The sequence below is a fragment of the Neolamprologus multifasciatus genome, chromosome 3 (assembly GCF_963576455.1).
Source record: "Neolamprologus multifasciatus chromosome 3, fNeoMul1.2, whole genome shotgun sequence".
NCBI lineage: Eukaryota > Metazoa > Chordata > Actinopteri > Cichliformes > Cichlidae > Neolamprologus > Neolamprologus multifasciatus.
Genome location: NC_140441.1, coordinates 6599835 through 6626667, shown reverse-complemented (window position 1 = coordinate 6626667; position 26833 = coordinate 6599835). Strand labels below are relative to the sequence as shown.

General features: G+C 41.6%; 3 protein-coding genes across 4 annotated transcripts in view; 1 reads left to right on the top strand and 2 right to left on the bottom strand.

Annotated features, from left to right (window-relative positions):
- Positions 1–10255, bottom strand: part of LOC146521302 (Fc receptor-like protein 4) — a 39864-nt gene extending 29609 nt beyond the window's left edge. The window contains exon 1 of the mRNA XM_085155189.1: positions 10000–10255. The gene's annotated coding sequence lies outside the window, so the exon portion shown is untranslated. The remainder of the gene's footprint in view (positions 1–9999) is intronic.
- On the bottom strand, positions 7362–8763 carry LOC146521303 (barrier-to-autointegration factor-like protein). Its single transcript, XM_085155389.1, has 3 exons — positions 8625–8763; positions 8247–8373; positions 7362–7595 (listed from the first exon to the last, which is right to left on the bottom strand). The coding sequence occupies exons 2-3, from the start codon at positions 8370–8372 to the stop codon at positions 7449–7451; spliced, it is 273 nt and encodes a 90-aa protein (XP_085011515.1). The 5' UTR covers position 8373; positions 8625–8763; the 3' UTR covers positions 7362–7448.
- The window catches only part of LOC146521294 (uncharacterized), a 139935-nt gene continuing 121980 nt past the window's right edge, over positions 8879–26833 (top strand). Inside the window, exons 1-3 of one of the 2 annotated variants that reach the window (XM_085155058.1) lie at positions 8879–9199; positions 12504–20790; positions 22669–22774. In XM_085155058.1, the coding sequence (XP_085011184.1) occupies positions 22757–22774 (18 nt within the window). In that variant the 5' untranslated portion in view covers positions 8879–9199; positions 12504–20790; positions 22669–22756. Of the gene's footprint in view, positions 9200–12503; positions 20791–22662; positions 22775–23219; positions 26569–26833 lie in introns of those variants that run through there. The other variant, XR_014873327.1, reaches the window with a different exon arrangement.

Below are 26833 nucleotides of genomic sequence, written 5' to 3'. Positions count from 1 at the left end.
TAAAATGGATTGTCGGAACAGTCAGCATTAAAGTCACCTTTGACAGTCCAGACTAAGATGGCGTTGGACATTTTCAGGGCGGAAAAGGGTTGGTGTGACCAAGGTGTGGTTTGGCTTGTTGTATGTATATTTCAAGATGATATGGCTCTGGATGGACCAGTTACCAGGGCATGGAAGGAGGACAGACTTATTAAAGGAGGAGAAGGAATTTTCTGGAATTGAAGATCCTCTGGGTGAGTGGTTGACTAAAAGCATGCATAAAATAAAAGCTATCTTTTGTTATTGATTGGTAATAGATTGATAATTGGCCACATTTACAGCTGTATTGACTTGTTGTGGACGTAGTCTACTTCATGTTTAAGCACTCTAATTAACAGATTGAAAATAGTGACATTAAAGGAAGAATATGCAGCGCCACCCTGTCAGATGCCAGTGCCGGTGGGGCTCAGTGATGAATCAGGTGAGCTGGATTCATGGCTGAATTAAAACATAGATGCCCCTGCTGTGGTCAGTAAGGGATAAAAAGGTGGTGTTTTACTGTTATTTTAGCATTATTGTTACATCAGAATCATATAACAAGCATTGCATTAAACATTTCTTGAAGCTATTGACATTACATTAACATTTGTATTACAGTGATTGTTATAACCTCATGTTAATCTTCTATTTACAGGTGTCAAAAGTAGTCAACAAGTTCATGTTGAAGTGAAGTTCATATTAATACAGGTTTTGTTTGTAGACAATTGTGAAGACGCAGGCTCTGGGCGAAGCCAGGAATTGAACAGATCTAACAGGACAAGTAAATTGATTTCATTCCCTAACACAAGACTGGAGCAACGACACTGGATAGGAGAAAGTCTGATACTTTCTAAGATATGAGGTCACTAACCTGTTCTTTTAATTTTCTAGCTCCGTTGAATTGACACATGTTAGAATTAGAAATGGCTGATTTGTTTTTGATGTCTTTTATTAGAATGAGTGGTTTTAATCATTTTCATACACACCTTGCAAATGTGCTTATAATGAGTTGGCACTCGGTCTTTTGAAGGTTATAAGCTTCGTTCGGCGATAATCCGGACTGATAAAGTGTAGGAAATGCCTTGAGTGCAGCGGGCTAAATGCAAACATGCTTACACACACATAGACTAAATTAGGATAAGTCCTTGGGACATTCTGAATATTTTAAACAAATTCTGAACCACCAAAAGATCAGTAGACAACAACATTAGATTGTTAGAGCTGGGAAGAGAGGTGTTTTGGTTTTCTGTCTCTTACAGAGAAAGGAACAGACACCAGACGAGGTCACAGATATACGAGGATCCTTCGCAGCAGAGACAGACATGGTGACTGCTGAAACATCAACTGGGTTCAAGTGTCATGGCATTTTGGGCTCCAGTTAGTCACCTCAAAAGGATGGATCCCATAAACACAGCAATAACCATGAAGGGGTTGGCGGAAATCCAGGAACACCAGACCAACGACGTTCGAGAGGCTCTTGGTCATAAGGGGGACATGTTCCTGTTCCTTTTTCTGGGGAACACAGCGGTGACCCCAGAATACACAGATCATTGTTTGAAATCGGGGCAGAATAATCCCCTGATCTGTGCAACAACTGAAGGGTTGTCTAACCCCTGAGGTTGAAGGAAGAAGAGCAGAGGATCACCCGACTGGAAGACACTGGTGCCTACAGCAATAAAATAAAGGCTAAAAGATCCTCGGACAGAGGTTCTAGTCTGAGTACGTTTGGAGGGTATAAGGTAGCACCGAAATAAAGCTGTGGGAGAACTGGGGAGTGATGGGAGTATCATCTGTACCTACTATTGTTGTTGTAATAATAGTTTTTCTTGCATCTGAACTGCGCAAACACAGAGGTCATCTCACATATGGTTCACCCAACAGGGGGACAAAGGGCCTCAGGAGTAAGGAGAAATGAACCCGGCAACACTGGATTGCAGGGTGTAAGTGAGCTCTTTAAGTCTAAAGAGCTCATCAGGGGGGATGTTGGATTATAATATTATTTTATGCCATGTTAGACCCCTAATTAAAGATTGTGAATTATTATGTAGTTTTAGTTTGCATTATTCTCCTGAATTAGAAGAAGGTGATAACTATTACATTTGGTAAACTGATTTGCATTACATTAGACTGTTGATTTATTGTGAATGAATGATATTGTTTTATGATGCATTATACTGCTGAGTTATAAGAAATACTGTTTACAGAAAGTCATCGCCTTATTTGTCTGACTAGAAGAGAACAGAGCATACTGCCCCATCTCAGCAGGAGCAGATAAACAGGGAGCCAAGGTCGTAGCTTAGGCGCTGTGAGAGAAAGAATGTGAATGTTTAGGCTTTTATGATTAGGTGGGGGCCACTAGAGGCTATAAGAGTTTGATCAAGGCTCCACCATTTTGAGATCTGATGCTGTCTGCTGTATGGTGTCCATCTCCCACGCGTGTGTTCATTAAATCATCGTTTGACTCAACCCGGCCGGACCAGTGTTGTTATTTTGGTTTTCCTCTTGTATCCATCCCCAATATTTGAATCCGTAACAAGAGTAATCAGTGGTTTGCTGTCTCTCACCATCAAAACACTCCATAAATCCCACGATTGACTTCCTTATAAACCACTGAATCAGTTACTTTCTAAATGAAGCTTCGAACGTCACTGATCACCTTCCTCTGCCCATACGAATCAAACCTCGACACAGTGCTTCTGAAGCAATCTGTTGTTTTTTTTGACACACACCCCGGAGCCTCAGGTTCAATTGGGCCATCACTACTGTTGGCCACATGTCGGCAAAGTTATGTGACATTAGTGATGTTTGTACTTTCTGCGTTAACTTGGTTTTAAAGCCTTGACTTTAAAATATACACTGTTCAATAGTTGATCTTAATCTTATAGAGAATGTGATGATTTTATGGATAATTAAAGTCAGTCATATATCCACAAAAACAACAAGCTGAAAGTCAGTGAATGCTGCTCGGTTTGCAGACCTGAATATCACGGCACAAGCAGGATTCACTGCACTGTTTTTTGTTTTTAAAAAGAGAAAGAAAGAAAAACCTCCTGGATCACCTGTTGAGAGAAAAAGAAGAGAAAAAAAGCAAAAAAAACAGAGCAACATACTAAACACAACACCATCACATTAATCTAGCTAAGTGTAAACAGCAGTAAATACTAAATATTGCTATATATATATATATTGCTGCCTCTGTTCGGTGGTGTCGAGCCAAACGGACTTTAACGTGTGTTTGAACGAGCTGACGGTTCACTCGTTAAGCTGAAAGAAAGATGCTTTAATCACAGGAGTAACACACGCAGGGTTGTAGACAGGGGGGATTGCCCTCCTTACAGACAATATTGATTTGTAAATGAATAACTAACGATTTTGTCAGCACAAAGTTGTGTATTTGGAGCACAATTCTACAAGAAAGATAAGTTAGTTAAAAAATGCTAGTGGTTAAAGTGCTTTGGCACTCTTTGGCAAAACCAGTGTGTGAATGTGTGTGTGAATGGGTGCATGACTGGATATGTAAAGCGCTTTGGGGTCCTTAGGGACTAGTAAAGCGCTATACAAAATACAGGCCTCTTCCCGTTTGCTGCTGCCTGCCATTAGTACTTGTACAGTACACCGTTATTCACTCCCTTACAGTAAATGTTTGCTGTGTCTTTCTGAGATGTATTGATAGAAACCTTTGCAGAGACAACAACACAGTATAAACAGTGTTCTCACTGGTACTGATAAAAAAACAAATATATACTTTTAGCTCTTAATTCTGCTTCAGTTTGTTTCCTGTAACCTTGAACTTCACATGTTAAGTTTGCAGACGGTGAGCTTAAGTTGCCAGAATGTAAATTTACTACAAAAATACAAGTGTTTACCTGTGTGAGTGTTTTTACTGAGGAAGCTCAACAAAGCCAGTCCTTCTTTGTATTACTTGACCTAACAAAACCAACAAACCCAGGCGAGAGATAAAGGGTATCACAACAGCGGTCATCTCTTTTCTCTTATTTTGTTCTAAAACAGGAGACATTAAAGTCACTTTAGCAAAATGTATTTAAATAGTTAAAGGTCATTGGCAATAACCTACAAATACGACTGACCTCTGTTCTAATTTGAGCCCTGCTAGCTGAAAATCACCATATTTTAATCAATCAACAAAAGGCAGTGAATGAAAACAAACACTGATGTACACTGTCTTCCTGGTATATGTATGATTTCTATACATTTTACATCAAATAAAACTTTAGTTGTAAGATTCAGATAATTATTAAAAGCTACACATTTTAAAAGAGAATAAGAAAGAAAAGTATTTCTTTGTGCCCCCTTTCCCTGTTAATGCCCTACCTGGCCCCCTGGCAAAACTTTTCTAGACCCACCCCTGCACAGTTACCAGCTGTCAGCTACTTAGAAAAGGATCCTGGTGTTATTTGTCTCTCAGAAACCTGTTCAGCTCTGATGATTCAGTAAGGACATCTCCTGGTTCCATCTTCATGTTTCCTTCTCACCACATATCAAACCAATATCATCAACAGCAGCTTTTACAGCTGTGGCTCCAGCAAACATCAGCTGATCAAGCTGCTTAAACGTGCTGCTGTTGTTTACCGCGACATCCGCTGGTTTCCTCTTTCGAGCGCAAACTGGGCGATAAACAAACAAGAGAGAAAAGCCAATCAGGTGATAATTGATCAGTTTCATGATTGAAGTAGCAACAGGAGAAGGAGGGGAGAGAGGCAGCTGACAGCATAAAGATGCAGAATAACTCCAGCATCGTGTCTTTTTCATTCTAACTGAAGTTCTGGACAAACTGTTCCTTTTCACCTCAACACGAAACGAGTAATATTTTCTCTGAATACGAGATGATTCCGTTTTTTACGGGACAGTTGGCAACTCTACTAACTAACCTTGTGAATAAAATAAAGTTCACTATCAATAACATCATAGCACCCGCCCAGCTGTATATAAACTTCGTCATGCTAACTAGCACGCAGTTATTGTAAATGATGGTAAAAAGTCAGCACAACGAAAATAAACTATACCTTAACTTGGTTTATATCTGACCCAGATAGACTGCAGGTCATAACTTTATACCTTAAGTTCAGTTCACCTGACACTCGGAGCTGCCACCTCTGGTCTCTACTCCTCCTGCCTTCCCCTTTTCAATGACTGTAGCAAACATTAACGACACGACACCGCCTCCTCCCACTGTGCTAAAATGAAGCCAAAATATCCCGCTTGTGGAGGCTGCCATCTTGCATTTTTGGAGCCAGAGTCTGTGCATTAGTGTCTTGAGGTGGAGCAACTGTGCACGCCCACCCACCCACTGGACGTGACTGCAAATACACCCCCCTACACTTTTTACGTAGCCCGGCTGCTCCAGTTTATTTGCTGATGGTTTTACCGTGACTGACAACTCGTTCAATTAAGGTAAATACAACCATGTAACTGTTATGAAAAAGACACACAGCTTATCATCTTATAGTTCAAAAACATCTAAAATCACTGTTATTAATTTGTTTGCTAGATTAGCCGCTAGCATACGCAATGGGTTGGAGGCTTGTTGCTAGGTAGTTAGCTTTGCTACACATCTGTTACTCTAGTAGTCTGTATTATTGAACTATTCAGCACTCCTTATGTTTTGTTATCCATTTTTAGACGTCGATGAGATCAGCTGCACACTCCACAGAAGCCCAGAGTTACTGTTAATATCAAAAATGTAATGCTGTCCTTTGAGATTTTAACATAAGGATGTGAGTGTAATGGATCTGAAACTGTTTAAATCTTCAGAGCCCTCTACAGCCTGGTAACATGGAAACTTTAAAAACATCAGCAGAATGTTTCAGTAGTGTAGTCTAATTTGTTCTTTTCATTTAATAATAGAGTCCATATTATATCAACAGCTACATTCACCCTGGAGAGAAACTAGTGAGGGAGACCATCAGGACCAAGCTGGGTTGGCCTGGTGACTGTTCGCTCCACTGCTGCGTTTGACCCATTGATTGAAGCTCTGCGGGTTTCGGTCATGCACCAGGTAGTGACCGAGGAGGCCAGAGGCCTGAAAACACGAGAAACACACCATCCAATCAGACAGCTTTAAAAAGGAAGCTGAGCTGTAATGACCACTTACAATCACTGAGACAAACAGAGGCTGGAGACTGAGGGAGTCAAGAAGATTGGTTTACAGGACAGGACAAGACAAAACTGAAGACATGAGAGAGAAATAAGTGCAAACAGGAGCAGGATATGACCGATGTGAGGCGCAAAGGAGGCATTTCAGAGGAAAGTGAAACCTATGACAAAGTTCACGAAGCAGGAAAACAAAACCTAAAGTCTGACACACAGAAAATACCACACATGAACAAACACATCAGCTCCTCTGACAGCTTCAGGAGAGAGTTCAGGAATTCACATGATTATATATTTACAGCAGGGTCCAGAGGTTTGGAGAAACGTCTTCCCTTTCTTTCATCACAGCTGTCCTGTGCCAGATGTTCTGTTGACCCACTGAGAGAGGCATCATTTAAGAAACACCAGGAAAACTGAAGCTCATGGCATTGATCAAGTAGGACTCATGATCTTCACCAGCAGCTCCCTCACAGGGAAATCTTCAGCATTCCTCTGTAAGCCCGTCCCAGAAGATGGATAAACCCAGCATTTCATGAACACTCTGGTTACTCTGGTACGGATTAGAGATGGCACGATACCACTTTTTTATGTCCGATACCGATATCATAAATTTGGATATCTGCCGATACCGATATGAATCCGATATAGTGTGTTTTTTAATCAATAAAACGTTTTTTTTAATATCTTGCTGCATTTTGTATAAGTTTATACTCAAGTTTAAATAAATAACTAAAGCCATTCTGTTATACCTGTATGTTAAAAATACACTGCGCATACACATGAAAACATGTTTAAAAGCATCGTGAATGTGCTGGACTTCTTCTCTAATGTCCTGGCAGGCTGATTGTGGAAACGTGACGCAGCTCAAACTGACTGTGCTCTCCTCTGTGACTCTGGGTGGCTGGGCAATGAGGGGCGGGGCTTAACAGAGTCCTGATCGGTGACTCCATCGTGTTTCAGAGACTCAGTCTGCCCCCCCCCCCTTCCCCTTGCTATCATCATGAAGGTCAAACAAACACCTTGACCTGCTTCCTAAACTATGATTGTCATTTATTACCTCTCAGCATTTATCTGCAGTATCAAAAACGGCCACAGGAGAGCGGCGCTTCACCGGATGTGAGTCGCATCATCCTTCAGGCGTCTGTTAGACTGAGCCAGTGCAAGCGAGTCATTAAAAACAAAGTTTTTAACAAACACAGATCCACTCACTGAGTCACACACACAAACGAAGCTCCGGCACACAAACTTTTATTTATGTTTTATTCATGCTCAGCACATGATAAGCTGTGAGGTGCCTCTCAGGTAAAGGGGGAAGGTCCTCACAGATTGTTGTCTGTCCACTCCTTCATAGCCTGGGTGCAGGCGTTGGCCTGGTGACTGTTCGCTCCACTGCTGCGTTTGACCCATTGACTGAAGCTCTGCGGGTTTCGGTCATGCGTCAGGTAGTGACCGAGGAGGCCAGAGGCCTGAAAACACGAGAAACACACCATCCAATCAGACAGCTTTAAAAAGGAAGCTGAGCTGTAATGACCACTTACAATCACTGAGACAAACAGAGGCTGGAGACTGAGGGAGTCAAGAAGATTGGTTTACAGGACAGGACAAGACAAAACTGAAGACATGAGAGAGAAATAAGTGCAAACAGGAGCAGGATATGACCGATGTGAGGCGCAAAAGAGGCATTTCAGAGGAAAGTGAAACCTATGACAAAGTTCACGAAGCAGGAAAACAAAACCTAAAGTCTGACACACAGAAAATACCACACATGAACAAACACATCAGCTCCTCTGACAGCTTCAGGAGAGAGTTCAGGAATTCACATGATTATATATTTACAACAGGGATATAAACAAAGAATAGCAAAAATCAAGTTAAAAACAGCAAAAGTCAGACTGACGTTGTGTGAGAGAGAGGTTCAAACTGCATTTATAAATAATATGTACGCTATAAATGTAAGAAAAACACAGCATGAAGGTGAAATGCAGAAATCTGTTTGGGATCTTCTGCCTGACAGGTGACAGGCGCGCTCCCCTGTCACAGGCATTTACAGTTCATTAAAGTCGTTCATGTCCAAAAAACCAAATTCTGCTTTTTGTGTGTGTGTGTATTTTGCGCACCTTGCTGATGCCTTCCCTGTTCAGCTCCCTCCCCAGAGTAGGTCCGATTCCTGGCACCGCCGTCACCGGTTTCCCTGCCATGGGCTCGCTGACGAAGGTGCGGTGCTTCTGAGTGCTGCTTGACATCCTGAGAAGAAATAGAAAAAAAAGAAAAAGAAAAGGAAGAGAAAGAACATTAATGTGACACACGGGTAGTTTGATTTAGGAGCTCCGTCAGGGGACGGATGAAAGTCGTAGGTCAAAGCATGGCTGAAGATACACGAGACGAGAAACAAGCATCAACAATATTTAAACTACGAAAGGAAAAAGAAGTCAAGAGTTAAAACGCTTCAAAATGAATGTTCAAGTTATCATATTCTTTTTCAGGTGCAAACGAACCTGTTTCAAAGTGATTGCAGATATTGTCCTCGTGAAATTAACGTGCTGTCACAGATATCCACGCGCTCACCCCAAAAAAGGAACCGACAAGAAAATGAGGATGAATTTAAGAACTTTAACAACAGCCTCCCCTCTGTGGGAGGAGCTAAAAGAGGCGGCGTGTGCAGCTCATCGCAGCTGCATGTCACTGTTTCCAGAAAGCGTCAGACCTCTGAGCTGGCCTGTTTGGTGCCCTGGGCGAACACTCCCTCTGCCCCCCCCCCCCCCCCCCCCCCCCGTTTGTTTAATTTTTTGTGTTCATGTGTGTTTATTTCCTTTATTTGTTGTTGTTCCTTTTGGGGTAGGAACTAAGGTTCATTCTGTGTTGCGCACAGGCCCCTTTAAGTGACGTAAAGGGAGGTCAAAAGCATGTGCAAAGAAGCTAAGTTAATAAGTTAACTAAGTCAGAAGAAGGAATAAATAAGCAGTTTAAGGTAAAGCTGCGAAGAAGAATAAGAAGAAGTTGGGAATTATTTTTGTTAAGTTTTTGTTCCTGAAGCGGACTCATTCCCTCACGGTTACGTGCAGCCAGCGAGGTATGTTAACTGTGTTTGTTTATCGCGTATTTGTTAACTTGGGTTTAAATGTTTATTTGTAATGTTTATGTTTGGTCATTCTGTACTTTTATGTAATAACAGTTTGACGGTGGATTTTATGGTGTTTCTGAGAAGAAGTGTGACGGAAGAATAAATCCATCTGTGAATGAAGAACCGTGGTGTCGTGTATTAACTGGAGGGAGTGATACCATCTGTGGCTGTGTCCCAATCCAGCGACCGCACGCTTCGTAGTATGCGTAGTCATAGCTGGACTGGCCATCGGGCATACAGACAGATGAAGCTGCTTCCTGGTTGTTGATGTGTGTTTGTTGTATGGATGAGCTGGTGGATGTCAGAGGTAGACAGATGTTTCTCCAGCTGTTGTCTTTGTGGCTGGTAGTCTAGAGTTGTAGAGCAGCATTGTTTGGGTAAGGTTAGAGCAGAAACAAAGACATTTATGAATCCGTCTCTTCTTCTCTTGCTCTCTAACTCGTCTGTAAACATGTGTGGGGAAACTCAATGTTAAAGCCTACAGCTGGAGGAGGAGGGGAGGGGTGAAGCTGGTGGTTGTGAGTCTGTGAAAGTGAATCCTGCCGGTGTTCCAGATCTACAGGCGTTTAGATCAACTGGCGTTGGTCGAACAGATGTGTAGCAGTCTTGCGTTTCAGGAGCTGCTACCGACAAACCAGCAAAAAAACGCCAAATGTGTCATCTGTGACACTTGTGAGGTTATCTCGAACACACTCCGTCAGTCTTGATGCTGTTGAACAACAAAATGTTTAAAAATGTGGCGAGTTTACCTGGTGATATCCTCATGCGCGACGCGATCGCGAAAACAGCAAACAATTAACACCACGCCGGTGTTGTTCACAGGACAGCAAGAGTAAACGATCGGGAGACTCTTGTCGTCGTTATCGTTCCGCTCGCACGTTTTATTTCTCCGGTTTCAGCGTTTTTGCTTCACAACTAAAGCGAGCAGTTTACTTTGTGCACTAACATGGAGTCGAGTCAACCAGCGCCACCTCTGGCCAAGTGTCACAGCCTACAGCCAGATCAACTTGTGACACACATCTGCAGCACGTTTTGAATTCGTTTCATGCACAACACATTTATGCGTATTCTCAGCAAGTGAAATCGATTATGGCTATACCACCACTTTGACACACAGTATCCCTACCGAGGCACCCCCTATCAAACAGAGGCACTGAAGGGTCAAACCCCATGTCTTTCAGGAATTTAAGAGGCATGTTCAGGAACTCATTAGCCAGGGGATCCTCAAAGAGAGCTCAAGTCCATGGGCCTCACCTGCGGTGGTAGTTATTAAGAAAGATGGAAGTGTTCGGTTCTGCTGCGATTACAGGCGGCTGAACGAAGTAACGTGCAAAGATGCATACCCACTTCCTCGCATCGAAGAGTCGTTGGACGCGCTTGGCAATGCGCTGTTATTCTCAACCCTGGACCTGACTGCAGGCTACTTCCAAGTGGCCATGAGCGAAGCGGACAGGGGAAAAACGGCGGTTACAACACCATTTGCCTTGTTTGAATGGACTCGGATGCAATTTGGCTTGTGTTAAAGAAACTCAAACGTGCTCTTCATGCAGCTGAGTACATCAAGTGTTTAAAACAGAAGCTGTGCAGGTCTGAGATCAGCAGCTTTGTGAAACACCAAACTGAGGTCCTGTTAATGCTGATATATAGTGACACAGTTACATGAGTGATTAATCCTTTTGTTTTTTTGTCTTTAACTTCATCAATAAAACAGCTGCAGCGTTCACTACAGCACATGAGGTACTTTAACCTTTGTACTGTTTCCATCAGTTCATTTTGCAGTTAACATGTGAACATGTTGGATGATCTGTCTGCTGTCACTGGGTGGTGCTGAGGTCTGAATCTGAGGGCAGCTCCTGTAATCACAAAGAGGACAGAACCATCACAAACTCAAATATAAAGTTTCTCCCAAATCTGAACCCCCCCCCCCCAAAAAAAAAAAAAAAAAAAAAAAAAACTCCTGATCCTTCTCTGTCCTCACCCACCCAGGATCTGAAGCTCTTCTCTTACATTTTTTTCAGTTCCAGAGTTTTCTCTTGATGTCCATAGTCATTGATGAGGAGTTACTAAAGTACAAGCTTTTTTTTTTTTTAAATGGTGTTACTGTCTTTAAAGATTTGGCAAGAGACTGAAAACATGCTGCTGTTTGAAGATAATTAATAATCAGTTCTACACAGGAGCTGAAGCAGAGTGCAGCCTGTTGCATTTAAAGTACAATACTTGTAATAAAAGTACAGTAACAATAATTAGTGACTGAGCAACCCGGGGCATTTCGCTTGATTTAGTCAGGGTAACTGTGTTTCCACACCGAACGCGATAGACACGACCAAAAATGCGGCAGACGCCCCTAACTTGACGCGGGCAAATTTGCACCTCGACGCTGTGTGATACCTGTGCTAATATATGCTAAACTATCCGTTTATACACTGCTAACATGGGTGTGGTATGCCAACAGTGAATGCTGTCGGTCTTTACTGATAGCAAACTGTCGTATGGAGACTTTTTATAATATTTCTAGTGATAATCAAAAGGTCTCATCAAGTCCTGATTTAATTCGATTTATGTTATGTTATCAGTGCTAGCAATGATAGCATGGCTGTGGTGTCATATGTGGTATGAGGACCACTGTGGATTAAACTTTGTAGTAATACTCACTCCTTTTTTCTTTTTTTTCTTAGACCTGGTTTAATTCTGGTATAGTTGAGTATTTGTATATAATCCTCCAGCTGTCAGACTCTATAACAGGGTTCACCAGCCTTTCTTAAAACTCACATATAACTCACTAGATAAAATTGTGAACAGTTTGGTTCATCTTTAGTTATATGGTTCTATCTAGCATATTCTATCTTGATAAGCTGTCTTATCACAGGTTAACTTTTCAAAAAATATTAACAATGATTTAAGCAAGGAAAGGGCTACATGTCAACATACAACTCTTTATTTCTATTAATGACTTACTTCATTCCTATCTGATTGACATGTGTAGGAATTATGAGTGATTGGCACACTGTAGGGGTAAAAGTTGCTACAAATCAAATTATGACATGTTAAAGTTAAAACAAAACACAACTGACTGTTTTATATTATATCTAATATATATCATGTAATTATACTTATAATTACAAAATGTTTTATGTAAGGTTTATGTTTTGTAATTTAAATCTGAAGTACTGAAATACAAAAGTATTTTGGAATTTGAATAATGTATTTTGTAACTGCAGTACACATAATACTAATTTTGAACAATTTTGTCCAGGTAGCTTACCACCGGGGACTCCTTCAGGACCATCACGTTCAGTTTCAGAGTCGGTGTGTCCACGGTGTGCCAGATCACCCCCAGGTAGCGACGGCCATCTGGGACTATCTAGTGGACGACTTCATGGCTGTGCCTTCGCCTGGAGGCTGGCGGTCCATCGCAGAGGGATTCCAGGAGTGCTGGAACTTCCCTCTCTGCTGTGGAGCTCTGGATGGCAGTGGCGGTCCTAGCCTGTTTGGCACCCCAGGCGAACACTCCCTCTAATAAAGTATTCTGATTCTGATTGTTTCAGGATACATGACACATCTGCTTACCTGTATCTTTTGCTTGTTTCTCCTCTTCTTTTCTATTTTTTCTAAACTGAGCACCTGATGGCTTTCAACTTTTCTTGTCCATCTTCCATTGGTTTTAATTTTGCCCTCCAGTATGAACACAAATCCACCAACCCGAGGATCACCACAACTTAATCTAATAAACCTACACCTTAGTTCACAGATTCACTTTGTCTAAGGTGTATTTCTGGGATTTTGCACAACCCAGGATTCAGATCATGAATACATAACGGGCTTGGATTTACAACATTATGAATGAAATGTGCTCTATTTGGAAGCAGCAGGTCTCCCTCCCCTTTCAACGGGTTGTGTGTGAGACTTTAAATCATCAAACTGTAAATTAAAAATTTTAAATTGTGTATATTTATTGTCTTACTCTTCTTATATTTATTGTTTGTTTACTTGCACTGCTGTAACTGGAGCCTCGTTGTTTCTTCTCTCTGTATACTGGACTGTATGTAGCGGAGACGACAAAGTTTACTTTGACTTCAGCAGCAATTAGGCGCACCGAGGGCTCTCGCTCACTTTTCACGTTTCAAAAAACACATTGGTGTAAGTCTGTATGATAATCTCTGGTGTTTTCGTGTTTGTGGTTTTTGTTTTTATTTTGGTAATTAGATGCTGCTCCAGCCAGCCAGTGAATCCCCCGCCGACCCGCCCTCTCCTCCCTGTGCCACAAGCAGCAGGCGCACCTCGCAAAAGGAGGGCGCCCTTACTCCCAGCAAATGGGCGATAGAAAACCGATCGGTGCCTATGCCATTCCCAGCCATGAGCTGGCTGATGTCGGGGCAGCATGAGTACGAGCATTTTTTTTTCCGCCGATGCCTGTGATGCCGCCCCCACATCGATGCCGCCCCAGGCTACCGCTCGTGTCACCTATATCAAAAACCGCTACTGCTGGATGGGAAGCACATCCAGACAAAGGCACCCCATATATCATATAGGAGACACACACATTGATATACACTAAATATTGATTTCATTTCTTTTTTTGTGGTGCCCAAATTTATGCACCTGCTTGATTTTGTTTAAACAATTATTGCACACATTCTGTAATTCTAATAAACTTCATTTCACATCTCAAATATCACTGTGTGTGACTCCTATATGATATATTTAACTGACATTTTTTATTATAACAACCAATTATTTATACAGGAAAATAATGGCTATGAACAAGGTTGCCCAAACTTTTGCATCCCACTGTATTAGTATATTTTGTCATTAGAATAATATGAAATAAATTCTACATGTGTCAAGTTGTGTGCCAACATTTGCTGTGTAGTAGAACTGAGACATTAGTCATTATAAAAAAATTATTTCAAATAATATTAAAATTCTCAAACAGAAAAACATTAAACATAAATATATAAAATTTAACTATTTACAGAGAGACAGGAATAAAAAGGACCCAGCTTAAAGTGGAAGAGCCTCAGGGAGAAGGAGGAGAAAAATAACACCATTGTTTCTGCACTGGAGAGCTGCTGCCTCATCAGAAAACTACTGATTGCTCAGGTCCAATGTTTCCAAATTTAACACAGCTGTGCTGTTTTCAAAAAAAAAAAATTATTAATTTGAAATTTCACTAATGCTCTCATCTGAGGGGGCATGCTCTCCAGAGCAGGAACAAGGCTGATGAGGAAATGCTCCGTTGGAGAAGGTGTGGCCTCTTCAGGGACACCAGGATGGCCAGCTCCAACGCCGATGGACCATCCGGGGACCCGTCACTCATCCGCCTCGGAGCTGTCCTCCTCTGTGGGCCTGTAAAACACAGCACAAAACAACACAAAGAAATGAGAAGGATGCTACTATGTTTCCATTTTCAACATTGAAAAAAAAAAACCCAGGACATAATCAGAATGGTTGTAGATATTTAGTGAAGGTAATCACAAGGGAATCCAACAGAGTAAATAGTTATCACTGCTTGCTGTACATCTGATGCTACAATTACATACCTGTGGGTGGAGCAGCAGGAGTGGAGGGACCAGGGACTGGGGAGCCAGGAGAAGCAACAGGTGATGGCTCTGCTGCAGAATCACTTGGCTCTGTCAAGACAATATTAAATGTTAACAGGTAGAAAACAGTAGTCACAGAGAAAGTATATACAGTGGTCCCTCATTTATTGCGCCAGGGGTTCTCAGAATAACTTGCCCCTTGCCACATACTTTATACTCTTTTTTTTTTTTCCAAACACACCTGAACATTAGTCACAGTTCTCACAAGTTGATTCTCAAAGTGCAAACCTTTGTAGATTTTAAAACGTAAAAGTATTATTATGCCACGTTTTTTCTTTGTCTGCCTGCCACTTGTGTGCACCTTTTTCCCCCCGGTGCAGGTGTCTATTTCTGAATGAGGGTCAAAGTTATGGGTGTTTTTGTGCTGTTTTTTCTATTGGACGTGATGGTTATCAAAACCAAACATGATCAATTTGGCAAGCGCAGGAGACACGACACGGAGATTTGTCAATCAGGCTGCAGAATGCAATGTGCATTGTTGAAAGCTGTACTGTGCAATAGAAAAATCAGCGAAAAAAATAAAAAAATAAAATATATTTCTAAAATATATTCCTATATGACAACATTTTATTCCTGTCTCGGTACAGAAAGCAGCAGGTGTTGTACAGCTCCGGGTGGTTTGCTACGGCGTTGATTAGCCTTTCCTCCATTTTGAATGAAGTATGAAGGGCTTTGGCTGCACATGCCCATTTGACCTAGGTCAGAGCCACATCACCAGGCTCCTGATTGGTTGTCGTGGCGCGAATTGACGCTGGAGTTCAGATTTTTCCAACTCGAGAGGTAGACGTGATACGCGCGAATGAACAAAATGCAACACAAAAACTGACGCGCTTATTTTTTATTTGCACGTCAAATGCGCTACTTTGACATGCGTTTGACGCGATTTCGCAACACAAGTCTTCTTCTGAATTTTCGCGGGACCCACAATCGCACGTCTTCAAGCTTCTTCATTGACTTTACATGTAAACCTGACGCTATGTCTATCGCGTTCTGTGTGAACACACTGTAACTTCATTCACCTGCACGGATTAGCTAAACAAGCTTTACAAAACAAGTTTCCCCGACAGCCGAGTGCTCATCTTAGCTAGCTAGGTTTCAGGACCTAGCTAAGGACAGTAGTTACAGATTAGCTTAAAAACACATTTACCTTGCCGAAAAAGTGCAGGGGGGCCCCGGGTCCTTCTGTCGGGTAGTCCAGTTCACTGAAGAACACCTCAGTAGTGATGTGCGAATCATGAACGAATCGTTCAAAACTTGAGAATCACTTTACTGACTCGTGAATCATGATTCACAAGCCCAGCTGACTCACTGACTCATCCCTGTTGCTGTTAGCAAACTAATTTCATTAGTAGAAATATATCTAGCTTATAATTAAAATTGTCGGGGGAAAACAACCTCCAGTATCTTAACAAAAATATTTCTGCTCTGAACTGGAAGAAAAAACCCTGAGTAGAAGCTCACATCAAGACTGTCATGGTCCATGGTCCTGAGTGTGTGTGGAATGTGTGATGCGCAGGTAGCCACACCCCCAGGCTTGGCCATCACCGGCACACCTGCTCTCCATCGGGGTGATTACCTGAAGAGCTACTTAACCCGGCGCTGACAGCAAACTTATGCAACATTTTAGCCACTCTATTGCCCTATCAAATCAGTGAGCTGGAATTTTTTATTCTAAACATGAACTACTGTTACAGCAACAGACATTAATACTACTGGTGCCCCACACAACAACTCAATGTCCACTATGTGAAGGAGCAAAACACATGCCTTCTCCTCTTGTTAACATAGATAAACTGCTGGCATATTTGTTTTACATCTATACTGTCCAGTCTCTCCAGGTGGACATGGCAACATGTTATTCATGGTTACATACAATTTTAGACTGATGTGGGCTAAAGCCTAGAACATACTTGCCAACCTTGAGACCTCAGAATTAGGGAGACATTTAAATGTCACCGTTATTATTGTCCAATTTCAGAGGCTGCGTCCACCTGAGGACCAGGTGTTGTGCCAAAAAGTTATTGTCTGTCAAAAACTGATTGCTTGTATTTAAACTGCTATAAATAACTTGTTGGTCTATAATACATGAAAAATATGTCAAATGTATCCCTTATGAATTTTACCAAGTAATCTTGAACAACAAACAACATTCGTGTAACAAGGTAGACGCCGCAATCAGTTTTTGGCAGTGACTTTTAAATGGTAAATGGACTGATTCATATATAGCGCTTTTCTACTCTCCCGGAGTACTCAAAGTGCTCTATACAACAATGCCTCATTCACCCATTCATACAAGCACTTCTAAAGTCAAGTGCAAACTAAACTACATTCACACTCCGATGAACACATCGGAGAGCAACTTGAGGTTAGTATCTTGCCCAAGGATATTTGGCATGTAGACTGGGGAAGCCAAGGATCGAACCACCAACCTTCCCATCAGTAGCTGATCAGCTCTACCACCTGAGCCACAGTCACCACACTTTTATGTATCCTGTATTTATGCAGTTAAAAAAATTATTTACTCAACTCTTAATAGAGACACTTTTAATCTGGCCAAGAGGACAGCTGAAATTGCAACAAATGCAAAAATAGTTCTGTAAACATTTTTTTTCCCTCTTTGTTTATAAAGTTTTGCACATGTAATTTGACATATCAGGCCCAATACAGTAAGTACCAACCGATATAAAGACATATATCAAAACAAATCAGGCCATTAAAATTTGGATGATAACAATAAAACAGAAAAAAGAAAGAAAAAAACAACAACAACCCACGCACAGAAAACAACAACAAAAAACAAACAAAAAAATAATTAAAAAATCAACTCCCTCCCAAAACCATAACAAAAGGGAACCCCATGGTACAAAAGTTTAGTCTGTTGTAAGTCTTTTCAATGAGTTAAAGTAAATGATAAAAGGCTGCCACATCTGTGAGAACTTATTAACATTTCCTCTGAGTCTAAATTTTATTTTCTACATTTTTAAAAAGAACATAACATCTTCCATCTGTAAACATGTTTTAAGCGGACAAAAGGAAGCTGATGGATTATAATGTAAGCACAATAACACAGATATTTGAAGTTTACTCAGCTACATTCTCGCCTGAAAATATGTTAAAAGTTTATTTTGTGACCTTGAAAGAGTAATAAGAGTAATATCAAAACTAAGTAGCTGCAGTAGTAGTAGCTATTGTTTGAAACTGGAATTGGCTGGGCCAATCTGGGATATGGTTTTTCAATTTTGTTGTCCGGGTGGAATTCGGGAGAAATTGGGGAGAATGGTGTGGCTGTGGGAGATTTTCGGGAGGGGCACTGAAATTCGGGATTCTCACAGAAAAATCGGGAGGGTTCGCATGTATGGCCTAGCATGTATGGCCAAAGCCTAGCATAGCCTGTAACGTTTTTATGACTGACACATTTTATGAGTGAAACTTGACTTTAAGTGACTTACAGGTTTCTTTTTGAAAAATACTTTCTTATATCCAGGTTCTACCTTTTTGCTGCCATCCTCCTCTCCTCCCTGCAGGTCCTCGCAGCGCAGGCTTGCCGCTGCTAAAACTAAACAGAGCTCCCTGTAAGGCACAGCCAATCACATTAGCCATATTTGTCACATGAGGTAGGACTCCAGTAGAGAACATAATTTAACTCTTTCTTCACCGCTGGGTGAATGAGACGTTGATAGATCGTTGTTTTTTCTTCTTCTTTCTATCGTTTTTGTTTTTCTCGAGGTGATCAAATTATTGGTGGGGACATGTCCCTTCCGTCCATGCCAAATCTATGCCCTTGCGTTACACCCCAATTTAACATCACCGCATTGGGAATTAGAATCAGACTTATGGGAAAGGAGACCCCTTGGACATAAATCAGCGTGATGAGAACTATTGAAAACAAAAGAAAAAATCTTTGGGAAAAAATTATCTAAGGAGAATTAATTCATTTTAATCTGGCCCCAGTGCCATCTGCTAACATGAAGGAGGCGGGGTTTATGACCTAAACTGCAACCAGACACTAGGGGGCGATAGAGACGTTTTGGCTTCATTTTTGGGGTGCTGTCGCATCGTCCATGGGTCGTGTCCAAATTCATGGGCTGCATCCTCCTGAGGCTGCATTTGTTGACCGATTACGTCACAGCGACGCGCCGAAGGCTGTCCAAAAGGCTGTGTCCTTCGTGGCCTACCATATCCCAGAATTCATAGCACGGCCCAGCCAAACTCCAGTTTCCAATAATGGCGGCCACTACTAAGTTTTAAAATTACTCTTACTAATCTTTATGGGTCACAAAATAAACTTTTAACATATTTTCAGGCGAGAAAGTAGCTGTGTAAACATCAAATATCTGCTCGGTTTATCAAGATATCGCATATTTGCAAAAGTGCTTTGACGTTTTCGGAGCATCTGCTACCCACCAGCTCGATAGCTAGCTGAGAGCTCGAGGGTCACTGAAGCCGCCGAGAACGGCACATCATTTTCAGATCACCGCTGAGTTTCGCTACTCAGGTTAAACGTAATATATAAGTCACTTAGACAACCTAAACATGTTATTGTTGGACTTTTTTCAGCGTTTTATTTGTTCGTGAGTAAATCGGTTTGGCTGAGATTAAAGTTATTAGATTAGATTAGATAAAATAAAACTTTATTAAGTTTTATTGATTTTCACACAGCTGAATAAACGTCAAGCAGAAAACTGATTAAACAGAAGTGTGAAACGGTCGAGAATTTACGCCAGTGTCCTGTTATATTTTAGATAGCAAGGAGCAGACGGCCGAGTTTATTAAACTCCACCGAGACAGCGGTGACGATAATCAGAAGGCTAGACCGTCCAATTTCCCCAGCCATTTACTTCCGGCCTACACGACCTTCTGAGGACTCGGCCCACGTAGACCGCGAAGGCCGGGTCCTCAGGAGGATGCAGCCCATGAATTTGGACACGTGTTCTACCGTCATTGATCTCTCCTCCTCCTGCCTCCCCTTTCCCTCATCCAACTGCTGGCCTCTGTGGAAGCTCCGCCACTATTAGCACCAAACAACGGAGTTATTTTTACACATCGGCCAGCATCTGGCCAATCCACCACTTTTCATTGTTTATACCATTAAAGAAAAACGAAAAGTAACCATCGGCCCACCGGGCAAATGCCCGATGGCCAGTCCAGCTATGACTTCAGTCTTTTTGTCAATGAATTTTAAAAAGTTAAGAGTCTCTTTAGTAAATACAGTAGCAACGATCAAAAGACGTCTTTGAGCTGCTGCAGATGTTAATAAATCTGACCCTAAATGTTCCTTCTTCTTTAACATTCAAACGTTGTAATGAAAGGATATTTTAACAGGCTGTTCTCGTTTATATGACCTCCATAAAACAACAGGGTTAAAACACATTGTGACGAAGTAAGATGTTTGTTTTGTAGTCCATCTTCTGCACAATGTAGTTTCAACTGGCGGACATCTGGTGTCACATTGTTACAAAGAGACGAGTGTAAGGCTGTTCCAATTCTCAGCACCGCTCCTCTCTTTTCCTGAGTTTTTAGCAATTCTCCTTCACACGATGACGTTTTCTTTGAGGCCAAGGAAAATAGTTTGGGAAAAGGAGATAGGCCCTAATTTTGAAATAACACCTCACGTGGTTACGTTGTCCAGCTGAGTCACGTGACCGCACAGCAACAAATCACAGCAGAGCCGGAAAAGGAGGCGGAGCAAAGTGTGTGTGCAGGGGAGGAGTCGAGCAGGGAGAGCTGCTTTTTCCATGAAACGGGAGTAAAGTAGTGAACTTACAGGAACATACACCACTACCAACGTTGGGGTTAATATCTGCATCGATCTGCACACCCTTGTCTCCTGGATCGTAGCTCAGATCAGCGTGAACCACGTGGGTCTCTGCTCCCTGATCTTTTTGGAAAGACTTCCAGCTTCATCACGGAGTTTTTCTCGGTTTGTGGGCTCATCTAAAGGTAAGCATCGAGCTAACTTTAATGTGGGTTCAGATTTTGTTGATTTTAGCTCTGTTGAGAATAATAGATTGCTTGGTAGACATTGGAGTTAGACAGACTGTAGAGTTTGTGATTGCTTACAACATTAGAATACGGCGGGTTTTAGGGGGTAAGAGTAGATACAGAAAAATAGTATTTGAATTTGAACAAAAGGATGGGGTGCAGGGCAGGAGAACAACCAGCCCCCACCTCCGGGACAGAAAGCCACAGGTACAAGCGTGGGGGAGGGCAATCAGTCATTGAAATAGGACTTCATAGGCCGATCTCCAGATGCATCCAGGGCTGGACTGGGACAAAAAAATCGACCCGGGCATTTTGACTGAGACCGGTGTTTCAGTTTAACTGGCGTCGCAGATTAACTGGCTTTGGACGAACAAATGTGTGGCAGCACGGGCTGGACTGGCCGTCGGGCATACCCAGCATTTGCCCAGTGGGCCGCTCGTGATTTTTCGTTTTTATGGGCCAATGGGGTTTTGTTTATTTTCTCTTTTTTTACGGTATAAATGAATGGTGGGGGATTGGTCAGTTGGTTATGATCAACTCTGGGCTGGACCAATTACAGCCGAGGAAGTCGAACTAAAGTTGAAGTGAAAAGCAACGCGGTTTGTCCCATACTACTACTTCAGCTAGAAAGTTGCTAATTCAGTCATGAAACTGATCAGTGACCAGCTGATCGGCTTTTCTCTGCGCCACAAAGACAAAACCAGCGAGGTCGCATTAAACAACAGCAGCACGTTTAACCCTTGGATGCACAACCTACCAGTACCAGTAAATTCTACAAAATGTAAAAATATGAAAGCCTAGTTTTAGGATTTTTCACTGCCACTTGGTAACAAAAATGCAAGTTTCATCCCATGTAACAAGGTGTATGTCATGGTAAAATCTCCCCCACACATCAGGAACAAGAAACTAAGAATCTACTAGTCTCACTCATTTAATCCCTCTGCTGCATTCTGTTCACCCCTGCTATAATTCAATCATCTTTCCTAATATAATATTAGTCCACTAGTTCATATATTGCTTCTCATCCCACTAAGTGAACCATAAAATCAGAAACACGGGCTTAAAATACTATCTGGTCTTCTTGAGCTTCATTGCATGCGTGTATGTGTTAGTAGGATTAATACATTTTGTGCTCCTTAAAGGTTAAATTATCAATACTACACTCTCAATATCAGGAGAGCAAATCAATATGTCCTTCTTGTTTCAGAAACATCTAAAGTCAGGTTCAGCTAAATCCTAAGCATTTGCGAGTTCACCAAGTGGATGTAAAGGTGTTGTTAACACCGTCAACAGGTACCCCCTCGTGATGTGTGCCACTTCCAATGTGATTTTTGACACCCCCATATGGAGGACAACAAGAGCCACGCACATCGAAATAAAGAATTCTGTGCTTAAATAATGAATTGTAGAATAAATTCTCCATTTGTGAATTACTTTTTGAATTCCACATTAACAAAGTGAGTTTCAAAATGTTTTTAAAAACCTCATTACCATCCTAGGGGAGCTAGGATGGTAATGAGGTGCTTGGAAATTTTATAGTTGGCTGAGTTTATACTGCTACCGATGAGTCTGAGCGGGATTCCTTTGTGGAACTATGGAAGTCCATATATACAGGGTGTAGCATCCACTGGGTATAGGCGGTGATATGCAGGGGGTCAGGGGTTTTTCCCTTTCAAGTTGTTGTAGGCAACTGATGACTTTCTTTTTGTAGTTGCTTCTGGGGTTTTACCTTGAAGCTTCATGGGTATTGTTGACACTGAGGAGTGTAGTAATGTTTATTTGCTCTGCTTCTTTTTGTCAGGGATAAAATACAAATATATACTTTTTGTGTCCCAGCTGAGTAACAGGAGGAGAAGAGTCTGGTGGTGCAGCAGAGGAACAATTTCAGCCATTTGGACTCAGCTCAGCCACTACAGAGGAAACAATGACTTCAACACAGAAGGTGAGAAAAACATCACAGTTACACTGTTATTGAAACTGCGTGCACAGCTGGTTGGTTTTTAAAAACATGTTAACAGCAGCTTTATCTTTTCCATCCCTCCTCCATATACACAGAATCTACATTCACAACCAAAAACCACAGAAGTTAGAAGAAAATACAAAGATCATATTTTATCAGCACACATTGAAACAACATTATCAACAGTTGAACTCAAAAAAATTTATGAAGTAAAAGGTTTTCTCCACTTATATATTTCTTCAATAATGTCATTTTCAGTACAACTCTCATTGCACATCATTGGAATGTGATACTATCACCAGAAGGTGGTGGAAACACACCAACAATGTGTTTGTTGTCACATTAAATTCCACTAATGGAGGGAGTTACAGTTTGTTCCAAGACTGCATTTCACTCACTGCCTCTGTTTGTATCTCTGTCACTGCAGGACCAACATGGAGCAAGAAGTCTGTGCTCCCAGGAGGCCGACAAACCTCACAGAAGAAAGGGAGAGAAAACTTACAGCTGTGACTTGTGTGGAAAGTCTTTTAACCGGGCTGGAAGCTTAAAATTACACCAACTCATCCACAGTGGAGTTAAACCTTACAGCTGTGATGAGTGTGGGAGGTCTTTTACCCAGTCTGGACACTTAAAAACTCACCAATTCATCCACAGTGGAGTTAAACCTTATAGCTGTGATGAGTGTGGAAAGTCTTTTGCCGAGACTCGAGGTTTAAAAAAACACCAACTCATCCACAGTGGAGTTAAAGCATACAGCTGTGACTTGTGTGGAAAGTCTTTTTCACGGGCTGGAGGCTTAAAAACACACCAACTCATCCACAGTGGAGTTAAAGAGTACATCTGTGGCTTGTGTGGTAAAGCTTTTGCTCGAAATGAACACTTAAAGAGGCATCTGGTTACCCACTCTGGAATTAAGGTGTACAGCTGCGACTTTTGTGGAAAAACTTTCAACGACATACAGTACCGAAATATTCACCTACTGATTCACACTGGAAATGACGTTTACTGCTGTGATCAGTGTGGGAAACCATTTACAACAGATGCACAGTTAAAACAACACATGTTTATCCACACTGAGGAGAGACCTTACAAATGTGACCTGTGTGAGAAGACTTTTAAAATTCCATATCACCTGAAAAGACACCAACAGAGCCACACCAGAAAGTAACTCTACAAGTGCAGTTACTGTGAGGATGTATTTATGTTTTATCTTGTAATTGTAACCTGAGTGTTTGGAACAAGTCTGATCAGTACATTTACAGTTATACTGAATGAACTGTGAAGAGTCGTTTTCGCCCAGTAAGCTGAGTGTTATAATGTAAACAGTAAAATGTAATTGGACATTGGCAGAGATCACTTACACTGTCTTTGTTTAGAAGCAGAGCAACGCAGATGGATCCTGTTCTCAGCCCTGTCGTCACTGTGGTGGTGGGAAAGTTTCTCTGTGACCTTTGTGGAAAAACTTCCAATCATCAACGGGACCTAAAACCACATCAACGTAGACACACTGGAGACAAAATGAACTACTGCAAAGAATGTGGGAGAGGCTTCCACACACCAAGTACATTAAAAATACATGAACTCTTCCACAGTGGGGTCAAAAAGCACATCTGTGACTAGTGTGGGTCATCCTTCACCACTGCATGTGAGCTTAAAGTGCAGACACTGTGACAAAAGCTTCTCACAATCAGGTCATCGTAACAAACATGAACGTACACACATGGAAGTGAACTTCATCTGTGACCAGTGTGACAAGAGCTTCAGGAATCTCAGTTCATACTCCGAACACAAACGATCCCACACTGTAAATAAACTGTTTCACTGTTACCAATGTGCAAAAACATTCACTTCATTATCTGCTCTGTGCAAACATCAGCCTGATCATACAGGACTGAAATCACTGGATCACAATGAATCAGAAGAGAGAGAAAGATCCTCTTCTGGTTTCAGGGTTGGACTTAAAAACCTTGAGATCAGGCTCCACAGAGTTCAGATGGAATCTGTAGTTTTTTATTATGAAATCCTGATAATGTTAAAGCATTAGTTATATTTGATTAACTCTGTGTAAAGTTTGTCTTCTTAAATAGTTTGGTGTGAAAAATAAAGAATTGGTCTAAGAACAAGTAGTTTGAGCCCTGATTTCCGATTCAAACTAATTTAACTGTTTTCAGTGGTACATGTGGAGGTTTGTCAGAGGAGGAGACTTGGCTGTTCTCTACTCACACTGAACAGAGTATGTTTAAGATACATTATGATTAACATCTCACACATTCCAATAAAGCTGATGTTCCTGCATTGCAACAACAGTTTGCAGATGTGTTGTGCACCTTTTTGAAACGCAGCCTGGCGTGAAAGTGTGTTCATGGCCTAACGGGTTGCCTGAGCAGAAGAGACAAATTGTGCAAAAGGATTTGGATGAAATTTTGAAAATGCTGTTATCATAGGATGAAGTGAGGATTTGTTCCTCAGTGTTTGGTCTCCTATGCTTATCTGTTTGCCAGATGATTTGTCCCAGCTGTTGAGAGGGGCCGGTTGTCTTTAAGGTACTTCAAGGCAATTAAGAAGTGAGTGCAGGGTTTTATACGGTTCAGTGATGATTATCACAAAGTGAACGAGGTCTCATGGTTTGATGCTTATCCCATGCCCAAGGTTGACCTGGACTTTATAACCACTGCTTTATAATGCCTGAACCTTGAGATCAGGCGTTGGTTAAACCCAAACCCAACCCTTGTATGCACAGTCCAAAGACAAAAACTGGTGATGGCCAGAGGGGCTGATGGCGCATAATGGCAGCCTCGCAGTCAGTCTGCCCCAGGGCAGCTGTGGCTACAACTGTAGCCTCCACCAGTGTGTGAATGTGAGCGTGAATGAATAGTGGAATTGTAAACCATTTTGAGGGTCTTGAAAAAGTGCTGTATGAATGCAATTCATTATTATCATTATTATTATTATTATTATTAGACAAAAACACCCTTCTCCACTCTTTATTGTTTGTACCAATTTGTCACACTTCCGTTTGGCTTGTTTGAATCTGCGGCCATTTTCCAGCACGTGGTGGAGCGACAGCTGCATCCTCACACTGCTTATGCTGTTTGCTACCTGGATGATGTTATCATTCATAGTGATTCATAGTGGTGGAGCATGTGCAGTGGTTGGTCACGGTCCCAGAGACCCTTTGGCAGGCAGGGCTGATGGCAAACCCAAAGAAGTGTATGGTTGGATGGAGGGAGGTACAGTATTTGGGTACACTTTGGGAGCTGGGCATGTGCCTCCACACATGGATAAAACAGCAGCAATCGCATCCTACCTGTGTCCCAATGCAAAAAAGAACATCCTGATAATAACCAACTGCAATAGTCCAGACTTGAAGTAATAAATGCATGAACGAGTTTTTCAGCATCACTCAGACAGGATATTTCTACTCTTAATAATATTGTAGAAATGGAAGAAAATAAAGATCCATCGATTTGCTTGCTTATCCTTTTCAGAGTCGCGAGGGCACTGGAGCCAATCCCAGCAGTCATAGGCCGAGAGACAAGAGTCTTAAATACTTGCTTAATGTTTCCATTGACAAACGAATCTTGGTCAAAATGTTAAAGATTCCTCATAGTGTTAATTGAGGCCAAGGTACTGCATCCAGAAGATGATAAAATCCTTATTTTGTTGATAAAATTGGCACAGAGCTTCCGCCATGCATTACCAAAGATTCACATCAAACTTATCCCATTCTTGGCTGCTTTAATGAAGATTTTTTTATTGTCACATTTTGATACTGATGATTATCTCTAGCAATTACACAAGAATATCCAGTAATGTCCCTGCCTACAATTAAACACATTCACTTACCAAAAATCGGGGGCATCTGCTGTGGCAAATAGGTGCAAGCCTTTTACCACAAACTTAGTCACTGCTCGGTGACATTCGTCTATCCTGGCCTGAAAGGAGATGCTACCGATAGACTGCAGTGAGAACTGCCAGCATCTGAGCCAGACTCTGTCTGTCTGTCTCATCATGGTCACCTAAACACACAGTAATGGCAGG